Genomic DNA, 14876 nt, shown 5'->3' with positions numbered 1-14876 from the left:
CCTGCCACTTGAATAGAATCACACGTATTAAACAGGTTTATTTTAAGCCTAACATATGCATATTACAACATGTATGATTTTACCAGAATAAAAATCACATTCACAGATAAAATTTTGTTTGAAAAAAGAATTCTGTCCTGCACCTTTGATTTTTTTCATCAGTTGTCGATTTGACTCAACGAATGAACTGGAAAATCAGATGTTCCAAACATGAACATTTTTATGGTTTATCGCCAGCTTTAAACAGAGATTATCACAATTTAACCTGTTTTCCTGCCTGTGTAATTCTTTCCTCCTTGCTTCAGTGGTTCTCCTAGTCCTCTGAGTCCTTTCACATGTGTTGTTTTGGCTTTGGTGCTCACCTTGAGCGCCGCCTGCTATTCTGTGGGTTTAGATTTCCTCCCCTTCCATCACTTCCTGGCCCGCCTCCCAGTTTGCTTTCCTATATATGCATGTGCTCAGTGTAGCCCACATTGCCTTAGCAACCTCACTGTTCTCTGAGTGCCTGTTCACTTACTATTGCAGTGCCTTGAAAAAGTATTCATACCCCTTGACATTTTCCACATTTTGACATGTTACAACTAAAAAATGTAAATGTATTTTATTGGGATTTTATGCGATAGACCAACACAAAGGGGCACATAATTGTGAAGTGGAAGGAGAATGATAAATGATTCAACATTTTTTACAAAAAAAAATAAAAAATATCTGAAAAGTGTGGCATGCCTTTGTATTCAGTCCACCTGGGTCAGTACTTTGAAGAACCACCTTTCGCTGCAATTACAGCCTTTTTGGGGATGTCTCCATCAGCTTTGCACATCTAGAGAGTGACATTTTTGCCCATTTTTCTTTGCAAAATAGCTCAAGCTCTGTCAGATTGGCTGTCACATTGGCTTTCTTCTTGCGACTCTCCCATAAAGGCCAGGTTTGTGGAGAGCATGACTAATAGTTGTCCTGTGGACAGATTCTGCCACCTGAGCTGTGGATCTCTGCAGCTCCTCCAGAGTTACCATGGGCCTTTTGGCTGCTTCTCTGATTTAATAGTCTCCTTGTCCGGCCTGTCCGTTTTAGGTGGACGGCCATGTCTTGATAGGTTTGCAGTTGTGGTAAGGAAAGCAATACCAATTTAAAGTATATTAGTACTCCCTGTTTTCCCAGGTTTGCAGTTGTGCCATACTCTTTCCATTTTCGGATGATGGATTGAACAGTGCTCCGTGAGATGGTCAAAGCTTTAGCTATTTTTTTTTATAACCTAACCCTGCTTTAAACTTCTCCACAACTTTATCCCTGACCTATCTGGTGTGTTTCTTGGTATTTGTGATGCTGTTTGTTCACTAAGGTTCTCTAATAAACCTCTGAGGTCTTCATAGAACAGCTGTATTTATACTGAGAATAATTTGCCTACAGGTGGACTCTATTTACTAATTAAAGGGGGCTGAATACAAATGCACACCACACTTTTGTATTTGTAAAAAAATATTGAAAAACATTTATAATTTTCCTTCCATTTCACACGTATGTGTCTTTTTGTTTTGGTCTATAACATAAAATCCCAATAAAATCCATTTACCTTTTTTTGTTGTAGCATGCCAAAATGTGCAACATTTTAAGGGGTTTGAATACTTTTTCAAGGTACTGTACATGTATTCTGTTGTCTAAGCATTCTCAGCTCAGCATACTTGGGGGTTGTGACCTGGCTCCAGGGTGATGCAAGTCCATCCCCACCATCAGGGGCCGCCCCGGTGAAGAAGCAGCCTGGGGCTTAGACTCCGTTGTATTTAATAGGTAGTCAGGGTCAGATTTTATGTCACAGTGCTACTAGAGAGTACAAGACATGCAATGATAGTGTCTCTTTACTGGACTTTTAGAAGTTTTATCCTCCCAAGGAAAAATATCTCACACTTTTCAGCATCACCCATGTTCGTAAGCAACTATTCTCAAGGATTAAGCACACTCGGGGGCAAAATTAGAACCAAAATATCTGCTGAGCACATTGAGAATTGCTACTACAGCCATCGAACCAAATATTGATGTGTTAATTATCAAAAAGAGTGTCAAATATTGCACTAGATTTATGTCGCCCTCTTTTATCTTTTATAATAAAAAAAATTACAACAAAAATGAAGTTTTATTACTCATATAGGTACATTATCTGTATTGTCATTTGACTGACGACTTGTGTTCATCAGCTATCCTTATTGTTGGTATATTTTTTTGTGTGGCCCAAGACCATTCCTCTTTTTCCAATGTGACCCAGTTAGGTAAAAAATGTGGACACCCCTGTTGTATATGCTCATTCGGTGCCGGAGACCTGAACGGTTTCTTCATGTACCTCTAACCTTACTGATTAACATTTACAAATCAAAACTCTTTCTATTTTCTAGGATCTGGGTATGGAGTCTACATCTCTGGATGATGTTCTTTATCGATATGCAAGCTTTCGGAACTTAGTGGATCCTATAACACATGACCTTATCATCAGCCTGGCAAGATACGTACACTGCCCTAAACCGGTAGGTACCTCCTACTTTAGTAGAACTTCATCCAAAACTTTTTTTTTTTTTTTTTTTTTTTAGTTTAGGTTAAAGGAGAGCATCAGTCATATTTTAGTTTCACCAGCCCTATACAGAGAACCACAGAATTTAATATGCAAATTGCGACTTTAATTTTTGGCTGTCCTTGGGGTGCTCAGGCCCCAGGCATTGCATTGTAAAAAAGGCCGGGTGGGGGGTGCATATTCTGCACCACCAGAAAGTATGCAGTATCTAACTCATCATGATGCCTTTTCAAGTCTTTCCCAACCACCACAGCTTTATTTTAAGAAACAAAAGCATGATGTGCTTCACTAAGCTCCAAATACTTTATACATTTTTCCATTTTTGGTTTTGAAAGAAAAGAATGAAGAAGCAAACACCGATCCACTGGAGAACATGCAAAGAACCACAGTTAGTAGCACAACTTGCAGTCCTAGATAAGCAAAACTTTACCAGATTGACTCCATGGCACAAAACAGATAAATACAACTTAATAATAATAGGGGACCTGGAGAAGGTTGAAACATTGATTTGCTCTATTTTGTGCCAATGGAGTCACAGTACAGACTTCACATAAATTGAAAGGCGTGCTTCTACTATGTGGATTCTGGGAAACCTGAAGGAAGCAAATGCTCAACCTGGTGAGTTTTGGGCTTCTTTGTGTGCCTGAGGCCAGAGCCGCTGATAAGGCAGTACAGCCAGCCCTCCTTTACTGGACCCGGACCCCATCAGTTCAAAAGGGGGACCTGGGCACCCGCTGAGTAGGGGTCCGGCTGTACTGTCTTATTGCCGACACCAATCCTTTTCTGCCTTCCCTTGCAGCACTGCCAGCTTCTCCTCTTCTTTCTCCCTCCGGCTGCACTGCACAGAAATCGGTTCTAGCACATGCACCCCTTTCATCTACTGCCCAGGCCCCCCATGTGTGATCCTTTGCCCTGCAGCACTGCGGGCTTCCCTCTCCTGTTGGCAGCTTTTGCAGGCACATGGGGGGATGGAGAGCGGGTGAAGGGGCCGGTAAATGTGCCATTTACCGGCCTCTTCCATTCCTGAATGAACACATTGAGTGATCATTGAGTGTACCAATCACTCTTGTTTCCATTTGTTATTATGCTTCAGTTTGTGAATGAGCAGGAAGCCTCAGAACGCTTCCTATTCATTCATCTATGCAACTGAAGCTACAGAGAGTTAGCCTACTGTGCCCTGTCAGGTAGGTTGTATGGCCCCGTGATTTCTAACAGCAGCCCTGCCTGTGGCACAGTGCTCAGTGCAGTGACTTGGATATTTGGGGGCTAGAGGTTATCTAATAGTAAACTCCCCTACACTTTATAAAATTGGCATCAGACAAATAGCTTGTGGTTTGGTATCTGGCTTGAGATGCTGAAAACCGCTCCCCTAGGAATGAGCAATATGCAATAAGTAGGGATGCACCAATACCATGTTTTGTAGCATTACTTTTTTTTTATTTATTTTTTTAGTGCAGATACCAATTATTGATACCTACCGCAACTGTTTTGTTGACACTTCAGCTAGCAGCAATGGTAGAAAGCATTGAAAATGTATTTACAAAAAAAAAAGAAAAAAAAAAGATTTTTACTTTATGTTAAAGGTGTAAAAATATTAACCACTAGCTGACCAGCGCACGACGATATACGTCGGCACAATGGCACTGCTGGGCAAATGGGCGTACAGTTACGTCCCCTTTTTAATTTGCGGCATTGTGGGTGCTCCTGCCGCATACTCTGTGATGGTTCCCGCAGGTTCCGTGGACTCGATGTCCGCCAGGGGCCCGCAAACATGATGCAGAGCAGAAGAACAGGGAGATGTCTTTGTAAGCAAGGCATTTACCTGTTGTGCCTAGTAACATGACAGGAATCTACTGCTCGCTGTGATCGGGAGCAGTGATCGCTGTCATGTCAGTGGTCGCCTATCCCTCCAACAGTTTGAACACCTCCCTAAGACGCACTTAACCCCTTGATCGCCCCCTAGTGTTTAGCCCCTTCCCTGCCATTGTCATTTACACAATAATCGGTGCATTTTATGTCACTGATCGCTCTATAAATGCCAATTGTCCCAAAATGCTGTCAAAAGTGTCTGATCTGTCCGCCATAATGTCAGTCATGATAATCGCAGATCGCCGCCATTACTAATAAAACATTTTTTTATAATAAAAATGTCATAAATCTATTCCCTATTTTGTAGATGCTATAACTTTTGCGCAAACCAATCAATATACGCTTATAGCGGGTTTTTTTGTTACCAAAAATATATAGAAGAATACATATCGGCCAAAACTGAGAAAGAAATTCGTTGTTTTATATATTTTTTGGGATATTTATTATTGCAAAAAATAAAAAAAGTGCTTTTTTTTCAAAATTGTCGCTGTTTTTTTTTTATAGCGCAAAAAATAAAAGCTGCAGAGGTGATCAAATACCACCAAAAGAAAGCTCTATTTGTGGGAAAAACAGGACGTCAATTTTGTTTGTCAGTGGTCTGGTCAGGAAGGGGGTAAATCCTTCCGGGGCTGAAGTGGTAAAATGAACATAGCAAAAATAAAATTTTGATTAATAGTTTATAAAATAGAAGTGAACAAAAAAAAATAAAAAATCATCAGGAAAGTAATAATTAAATGGAGGGGAATAAGCAGTTAATAAAAATTGCTAATCACCGCTATTACTATAAAAAAAAAAATGCCATAAATATATCCCCTATTTTGTAGATGCTATAACTTTTGCGCAAACCAATCAATATACACTTATTGCAATTTTTTTTTTAATATGTAGAAAATTACATATTGGCCTAAACTGATGAAGATATTTTTATTTCTCATTCGTTCATTGACAGACACAGCCTTCTTTATTCAGAACGGTAGGGTTATATCATCTCCGCAGGAGTAGGACTAGGTAGAACAAAAAAACAACCCCTGGCTATGCCCATGGGCTGTCCTCCGTCAGTATATAACCCCCTCCCTGCTCTAGGTATTCAGTTTCTTTTTGCCTCGTCAGGAGTAAGGACCTAGTTCCCTGCTGGGATCTCTAGTCCTGGGAAGTTTTTAGTTTTTTGTTGTTTTCTCTTTTTCCTGGATTTTTTCCGGTGAGATCTACAATCGACTGCCGGGCTGGGCGACGGGCTGGATGCTTGATCCAGTGGTCATCCCAGTCTGGCCAGCTGCCCGCTAGGTCGCCGCGACATAGCCCCACTGGACAGGGGCTGGCCCTGCGAGTTAAATGTCTCGCGAGGTCGCATACGGCTGGGTCTTGGCGTGTGTCACATTGTTCCTTATGGTCGAGAGCCCCCCCACTTCGGTGGCAATAAGGATCTCTCTGGGAGCGTTACCCGCGCTTTTCACTGGAGGAGTAAGGAGTCCCCTCCTCTCCTTCCTCGGAGTGGTGTGGGTACTCCTGGGTGGTCGGTCCCTCCAGGGTTCTCCTCCACCCCTCCCCCTTCCTTCCCCCTTCAGCCCCCCCCCCCCATCCCGGGTAAGGCCCAGACTCCCGGCCTAAGGCCTTTTCCAATTTTTCCAAAAATGTAGGCCGCGGCTTTGCAATCTACCGCACTCGCAGCTGGTGGCTGTAAATTTATGCCGTGACTTTTTGGCCACCCAGCTTGGAGGTCCTAAAGTTTAGGCCGTGGCCTACTGACCGGCTGTACAGTCGGGCGGTCCGGTCCCACCATGGGTTGCGTGCTCGCGACAGGCAGCCAAAACTTAACCTGAGGCTTTTGCGGCCTACTGCGCCACCTTTTTGTACCTATTGGGCCGCAGCTTCTGTGGCCTCCTGGATCGGCACCCCAGGGTCCCCCGGTCTGCGCACCCTGTTAGGGGCTCTGTTTTGTGCCCCCTGTGAGGGGCCTCGGTCGACTTCCCATATGTGGACCCTTTGGCGGGGGGGTTTCAGTTGGTGGCCCCCTCCCCCTGTGTTTTTTGGGGTAGCCCTTAGGCATATAGCCTAGTATATGGCACCTCTGCCCTCCCCTGCCCCCTCTGTCTCTTATTTGGCTCTGAGGACGTGGCCCACCTTGTGGGGTGGTGGCCACGCTCCCTATCTTGTCAGGGAGGGAGGATGACTGCAGTAGAGTGTGAAAAATTGATTATCACATTTATTACATCTGCGCAGGAACCTTTCAAGATGAGGGATGCAGTGGTGGCTGCGGCGGAGAGCCGATACCTCATAAGACTGGGAGGGTCTAGAGTGCATTTGTGTTTCTAAAAACAAAACAAAACGCTTGCTGTGAGGTACCCATTTTGGAATTCCCCTGCCTTTACTGCATTGCCGGACCTATGGTCTCGACATTGCAGTATGTCAGCTACGCCTCTTGGCCGTAGTTCCCCTGGTTGCTGCGCTTATAAGGTCTCCTCAGTGGTGCTTAGACAGGTATTTTGGGGGCTACCCTGGATGTCAATACATCCAGTGGGCGACTACTGCCGGACCGCTTGCTGTTCTCCTTGGGGGGTGTGCAAGGTCCGTTGCTGCAGAGTGTGGTTGTCACGGTTCCCATGTCGGGAACAGTTTAAGTCCCTGATCTCCCTTTTAAATCTTCTTTATTATTTTCCTTATAACAAATACATCAGACCATTACTTTCAATCTTAAAACATTTGGGGTTTACACATATACCCCAGTATCTTCACAGACATACATTCCTTTACTTATCCATAATAACATTATATGGTGGCTCTAGAGGGGGGGGGGTTTGTTGGAGCGGAGATGTTCTGTGTGGGAGGGGAAAAAAAAAAAAAAAAAAAAAAAAAAAAGGAAGAGGGGTGAAAATTTTTATGTTTATCCTTTCTCTTTCTGTGACCTTCCTTTGGTGCATTATTTATACTTTGTGCAAGGGAGAAAAAAAAAAAAAAAAAAAAGAAAAAAATTGTGATTGTAACATTTATATTAATGTCTCCACAAATGGTCATCTCCGCTCTTCCCCACCCCCCCTCCCCAGGCCCTTTCCTGCCCTTTTTCGCTTCCCATTCATCTTAAAACATACTACAAACAATAACAATACAACAAAACAACAAAGTTTTAACGGTTGTGGTTCGGTTCTCATTTCCCTCTTTCCCTTTCCTTCCCTCTCCCTTCCCTTCCCCCCTCCCCTTTCTACGGTGTACCTTTGGGGGATACGAGCTTACTCAGCAACTTCTTAGTTGTTCTCTCCCTCCCCTCCCCCTCTCCTCTTGGAGATCTATGGGGGGGTTTAGGTGAGATTATCTGAATTTTTAATCCGACATGGCCTACTCTTACTCTATTTCTCGGGAATAGTGCTTCCAGCCTGCCCACATATTTTTATGTTTTTCCTGTTGTTCTTTTAGATTGTATATCCATTTTTCAGCTTCCATTATTTTATCTACCTCTCCCTTCCATTCTAATAATGTGGGACATGCTGTCTGCTTCCAATATCTAGGTATTAATGATTTGGCTGCATTCAGCAAATGTGGTGTGACACCTTTTTTATATGATTTGATGGAGCCTTCTGTACCATGGAATAAATATTGCAAGGGTGTCATTTCTATAGGTTTTATTATTATCCTCCCTATCCATCTGGCTACTCCCTCCCAAAAATTCCTGATTTTGGGGCATTCCCACCATAAGTGAAGATATGTCCCCTTATCCTTACATCCTCTCCAGCAATGCCCATCCGCTGTTGGATATATCTCTGCTATTCTAGCTGGTGTTCGATACCATCTGGCTATAAACTTATATGACATTTCTTGTATTGCTGCACTTATTGATGTCACATGTGTCAACTCCATGATTTTTTTTACTTGTGTTGGTTTTATTGTGCATCTTAGTTCCTTCTCCCACTCTCTTATAAAGTAAGGGGTTGTGCTGCTTTGTTCACTTAAAACTATTTTATATATCTGGGATAATAAATTGCTTGGTTTTTCTAATTTCAGACACATCTTCTCATATGTCGTAAGGGAACTCAGGGGTCTTACTTGGGGTTCTAGTTTATTAAAGAAGTCTCTCATTTGATAATATCTCCATCTCGACATAAGTATGTCTCCTTGTGTTGATATTAATTCTGTCAGTGAGAGTATACTTCCCAATGGAGCATATCTTAAACACCTTGTGTTCCCCCCTGACCCCCAGGAGCCTAATGCTCCCCTTTCTTCCCCTGGTGGAAACCATGGGTATCCCCCTAATGGAGCTAGTGTTGATGTACGTGGGGCATATTTTCCATTTTTATTCATTCTATCCCACACTGCTAACGTATTCCGTGTTAATGGTGATGTCCACTTTGATAATGCTCTATTCGTGGCCTGTATCCATGGGGCCCCTGCTAGATTTCTACCCGCCATACTTTCTTCCACTGATACCCATGCTTTATTTAAGGAGTCATGACACCAATTTAATATTCGTACCATAGCCATTGCTTTATAATACATAAAAACATCTGGGAGCCCTATTCCTCCTTCCTTCTTATTTCTGCGCAAGATGTCATATGCTATCCTAGGATTTTTCTCCTTCCATATAAAAGATATAAACATTTTGCGTATTTTCTTGAAAAAGGTCTGAGGCACTGCTATCGGAACAGTATTTATAATATATATTATTCTAGGTAATATATTCATTTTCAAAGTATTTATCCTCCCGAACCATGTCAGTGAATGATCCTTCCACCTATTTAAATCTTTGTTTATTTCTGTTATTAAGGTTTCGTAATTCAATTCATATAGGGATTTAACCTCTGCTGTTATGTGTACTCCCAAGTAATATAATGATTTCTTTTCCCATCTAAATGGTAGGTCATTCTTCATCAATATTGACATTGGTAGTGGGACATGACAAGGTAATAATATAGATTTTCCCATGTTTATTTTAAAGTTGGACATTCTTCCATGATCTGATCTGCCTTGGGTGAGTACAGAAGGTCAGGATGGAGGCCGTTAGCACGGCGGTAGCACCCCTTCATCATGGGGACCTTTTGGTTTCTATCGACATCACGAATGCTCGTATACACATTCCATTATGTGCCCGAGTCCAGCACTTCCTCTGTTTTGCTGCGGGTGTGGGGCATGATCAGCGCATAATCTGGCCACCACTTCTCAGGTATTCTCGAGGTATTTGCCCTGGATCGGGCATGGTTGCATCTGTGGGGGTTTGCGGTCCCAGCTGCCTGGACAATCTTCTTCTGCTACTCCGAGAGGCAATGTAGTTTCACACCTTGACTGATTTCAGTAGACATCTATATTATCTGAAGTCTGCTTGGGCCCTTCCAGAACATTGGATTATCTAAGCCCGAGCTTCAGCTCTGGCCAGCGTGTTTTCTTCTCTTGGACAAACTCCAGAAGTTGCATGCTGCGTTTTTTTATCTTTCTGTCCGGCAGGTAGGCCCTCTGCGGAACTGCGTGTGGGTGTTGGGTCTGAGAGTTTCTAACTTTTTGAAACTATTCCATTTGCGCAGTTCCATACAAGCTCCCTTCAGGGAGATCCTGGCATGAGACAAATGCCCGAGGTCTCGGGACAATCAATCCAGCTAAGTTAGGAAACCAGGCTTCCCTGGTCTGTTGGCTCACTCTCCAGTTCTTCGGCGGGATAAATGCTTTCTCCCCTTGTATTAAACAGGGTGACCACCAATGCCAGTTGGTCCGGGTAGGATGTCCTGGGACTGAGCTCTGCTCAGGGTATTGTATGCTGATGGAATCCGGACTACCAGGAAATATCCTGGAACTTCAAGCGATCAGGCTAAGTCTGGATCATAGACGGATCGTCTTTGGGGCTGCCGGTATGGTTCTAGTTGGAAAAGGCAACCACAATGCCTTATGCCCTTCACCAGGGTGGGTCAAATAGGCTGTGGTGGCCCTGGCTGTTGCCGGTATTCCCCTGTGGGCAGAACGTTTCGCCTGGCCCTTTTCCGGTGTATGCATTACAGGAGTGGAATGCTGACAGGGGGATTCCTTGGCGAGGGTTGGACCATGGATGGGCCCTTCACTGGGCCATGTTTCTTTGGGTTTGTTCCCGCTGGGACACTCATGAGGTAGTTCTCTTGGTGTCTGGGTTCAACTGGACGGTACCAAGGTTTCTGGTAAGGTCTCGGGTTGCTCTGGCAGTTCTGGTGGCCTACGGGGCCAGTGATGTTTCCCTATGCCTTTCCTCCTCTCCAGCTTCTGTTGTGGCTTTTACGCAGGATCACGGCTGCGGTGGTTCCTGTCATTCTATTATTCCCGAATGGGTCCAGTCGGACTGGGTATGCCGACCGGATGCGCCTGGTCGCCGGCATTTCTTGTCGATTGCCTCTTATGAAGGATCTATGGTCCCAGGGACGTTCGTCCATCCTGCCTTAGAGTCGCTGGTTTTAATGGCCTGGTTGTGTTGAGCCAGGTGTGGCAGTTCCGACACTGTTGATAGCTAGAGAGTCCATCTTTTAGAATGTTTTAACCTCCGGGTGTGGAGATTGCATATATCCTGGTGTGAATCACCAGGCATTCATCCTTGTTCTTTCTAGGTGGCCAAATTCCGACCCCCATTTACAGGGGGGTTTAGGAGAAATGCTCCTCGAGTACCATAGGGGGCCAGGTGTCAGCGTGGGTGGTTGTCTTCAGCATCCCCTGGTCTTGCGCTTCCTGGTGCGTACCTTTTATTCATGGGGTTAGACATCTGTTTCCACCAGTGTGTTTTTTTTTTCTACCGCCGTGGGATCTGAACTTGGTGTTTTCGGTTCTCCAGGAGCCGCTCGCTCTCTCCCTCTTTCAAAATATCAGGAGATTCCACTGCTTACTGTCTCGGAAGGTGTCTTCTTGGTGGCTTTCAGCTCTGCTCACAGGGTGTCGAAAAGGGTGGCGTTAACTTCTCGTTCACCTTACCCAGGTTTAGGTGGTGCTTTGTTCTTTTCTATAGTTCCGTCCCTGGGTTTCCATTTGAACAAGGACATTGTGGTTCTTTTCTTGTGTCCCTGGCAACACATTCCAAGGAATTTGCCTCATTTGCCCAGGATGTGGTTTGGGGGATTCGGTTGTATTTGCCAGCCACTGAGTCTTTTGGAAGTCAGGCTCTCTGTACTCTTGGACAGGCCAAGAAAGGGGTTGTCTGCTTCTTCTGCGACCTTCTTCTGGATGGATCAGATAGATGATGACTCTGGGCTATTCTGTCAGGAATTGGGTTCCAGCTTTCCCTGTAAGGCCGCGTACACACGCGCGGACTGTTCGCCCAACTTTGTCCGTCCAACAGTTTCGGCAAACAGTCTGCTCAAACTTAGCATGGACGGACATGGCCACACACGACGGACGAACAGTTTGCTGAAACCGTGCGCGATGACGTGAACGGCACGTACGACGGGACGAAAAACACGACGTCCTATACACTGCATTATAGCTTTCGGCGTGAAAATCCTTTCTGAGCATGCGCGCAACTTTGTTTGACGAACAAGCCTACACACGAGCGGACTGTTCGCTGAAACAAGGTTTCAGCGGACAGTTTTACGGAATTTCCGAAAAACCTTGTCCGTCCAACTGTCCGCTGAAACTGTCCGCTGAAAGCCCACACACGAGCGGACTGTCCGCCCAAACACTGTTCAGCGGACAAAGTTGGACGAACAGTCCGCCCGTGTGTACGCAGCCTTACAGCATATTCTTCTCGGGCACCTAGTGCGTCTTGGGCCTTCTGTCTTCAGACGTTCGTGGCACATTTTTCACAAGTTCTATGAAGTGGATGGCTTGGCATCTGCGGGTGCCTTTTTTGGCTGCAAGCTTTTTGCAGGCTGCTGTTAAGAGGGTCTAATCCCTCTTGAAGGGGTATCGTTCTGTGGAGATGATATAATCCTACCGTTCTGAATAAAGAAGGCTATGTCTGTCAATGAACCCGAAGAAACAGATTTTACAGTAAGTAAGAAATCCTATATATTTTTTTGGATTATTTATTATAGCAAAAAGTAAAAAATTGGATTTTCTTTTTTCAAAATTGTAAATTTTTTTGTTTATAGCGCAAAAAATAAAAAATGCAGAAGTAATCAAATACCACCAATAGAAAGCTCTATTTATGGGGAAAAAAAGGATATCAATTTTGTTTGGGTACAGCGTCGCGCGACCACACAATTGTCAGTTAAATTGATGCAGTGCCGTATCGCAAAAAATGGCCTGGTCATTAAGGGGCAAATCCTTCCGGTCCTTAAATGGTTAAGGACCATTGACAACTGAAAATTTCCAGATTTTTACATTTTTTTTCTTTTTTTGTTATATTTCAGCTGTCAGTGGGGGAATCCTGCTGACAGAACCAAGCCTGAAAGTGTCAGTGCATTTGCACGAGTACCGATACTCGTGCAAATGCTTGCTATCGGTATCCGTGCAACCCTAGTAATAAGTGATGCTTGTGTGTTGAGGCTTCTGCTGCACACTCAGATGGAAGAATATCCTTTCACTGTAACTGCATTTTCTGCCTCATACCGTCAAAGCTTTAGGCACATTTTGTCAATGTTAATGTTTCTTTTAGATCAGACCATGCAATGGGTTTCTTATTTTGGAGCTATATCTGAAAGTGAGCCAATAAGATCACAGTTTACTGTATTTAAAGAGGAACTACAGTCTGCTCATGTAATTTGTAATAAAAAAACATCTTTGCCATTCTGAAGCTTCCCTCCAACCACTTTACATTTTATATATACTGTGATCAGTATATATAAACTGACTTGCCAAATATGCTGCATAAATCTCCCTCCACTGAGTCTGGCTGCATCTATTTTAACTGTGGACAGCTGAAGCTGCTGCCTGTTCACTTCCTGGATTTACACAAACACCCAGAGAGAGGCACACCGCCAGCTCTGCAGCCCTCATTGGCCCTCTTATAACTCATTCACCCTCCCTTCCTGGCAAACTCTGAGTGAGAGAGCGAGCTGTGCATGAGGTCATAACCCTAGGCTAATGACCAGACAAGAAACATCAAGTGGGCTGTATAAGGTATTTATTAGCAGAAAAAAATGTTTTACTATCCAAAGTTAAAACAACAAGGGCAAAAGATGAAATAGATGGAAAGATGAAAAAAATGACTGAAGAGCCGCTTTAAGCCTGGAGTGGAACCCTTGAAATAACTTCTGGTTTCAGGGAACCCATACTAATGGTACATTAGTGTGATGGTAACTGGGAAGAGTTATTTTTATTTTTGTGCTCATTGAGAAGAACCCACTTCCTACAGATAGCTAAAAAGATCATTATATTCAGTGGTTACTTATCCAAGAGGCAGTAATTACTCCTTGCTCATGGAACCCCTAACAACGTCTGAAGGATCCTTGGCTGAGAAAAGCTGATCTAGTTGGTTGCTTTTTAGTTAATCAATACACTTTTCACATTCTCTTTTGCTTTGTTGGAAAACATAATATTTGAGGCTGTATTTAGTAAAAAGAATGCCAAATATTTTCACCAAAAACATAATTGTAGCAGCAAAAGGTGACATTTGTTCTTTATGTATTTACAATGTGTCATATGCAGTAGCTATTGATCTCAGTAGAGGTGTCACATATGTATCATTTTGCCTTCACTTTATTTTAGCAAACATATGGTTTACAGGGCTTTTAACAGAGCCCCCAATGTATATACTACAAAGCTACATGGTATTTTTAGACTGGAGAATATAACTTAGCATGCTGTAACCTGCTAGCTGTTGCAAACTCCCAAGTGAAGCAGGCTCTACCAGAGTGATTAGTGTGTATGACCTCAGTGTACTGCAGTGATGCCATTTTTAATATGTAAAAGTAATCATTGTGTTATTCTACATGTAGAGACTTGTGGTGATTCTTGTGTAGCTCAGTCTACACCCTGGAGTATTGTTGGGCTCCATTCACACATAAGCTAAGTATCTCTGGGCATTTTTCTAGCTGCAGGCACCGTGGAGCAATTCAACCTCAGCAATTGTGCAGTGTATGGCTACTAACAGCTTTTTGGATACATTTTCTCATTTTTATATACGTATTAGGTCCATATTTTAACCAGAATGTATTTTTTTATAACAAGTATTCTCCTCCTCCTCTTTTAACCAGAATGTATTATTTTATAACAAGTATTCTCCTCCTCCTCTTTTAACCAGAATGTATTATTTTATAACAAGTATTCTCCTCCTCCCTCCTCCTTCCTCCTTATTCTCTTTTCTTCTCCCTCCCCCCTATCTCTTATTCTCCCTCCCCCCTATCTCTTATTCTCCCTCCCCTTCTCTCTTCTTCTCCCCCCTCTCTTCTTCTCCCTCCCCCCCTCTCTTCCTCTCCCTCCCCTTCTCTCTTCTGCTCCCTCCCCTTCTCTCTTCTTCTCCCCGCTCTCTCCCTCCCCCCCTCTCTTCTTCTCCCTCCCCTTCTCTCTTCTGCTTCCTCCCCTTCTCTCTTCTTCTCCCCGCTCTCTCCCTCCCCCCTCTCTTCTTCTCCCTCCCCACATC

The 14876-nt window shown here is 43.7% G+C and overlaps 1 protein-coding gene across 2 annotated transcripts in view; it reads left to right on the top strand.

The window, feature by feature from the left end:
• The window catches only part of LRRC75A (leucine rich repeat containing 75A), a 529608-nt gene that overhangs the window by 150922 nt on the left and 363810 nt on the right, over window positions 1–14876 (top strand). For both annotated transcript variants that reach the window (XM_077480437.1, XM_077480438.1), the window contains one exon: window positions 2385–2513. In XM_077480437.1, coding sequence (XP_077336563.1) covers window positions 2385–2513 — 129 coding nt within the window. The remainder of the gene's footprint in view (window positions 1–2384; window positions 2514–14876) is intronic.

This window comes from Lithobates pipiens, unplaced genomic scaffold (genome assembly GCF_037356315.1).
Source record: "Lithobates pipiens isolate NorthernLeopardFrog02 unplaced genomic scaffold, aLitPip1_a1.2 Scaffold_16, whole genome shotgun sequence".
NCBI classification, from domain to species: domain Eukaryota; kingdom Metazoa; phylum Chordata; class Amphibia; order Anura; family Ranidae; genus Lithobates; species Lithobates pipiens.
This window is presented reverse-complemented; position numbering and strand designations above follow the sequence as displayed.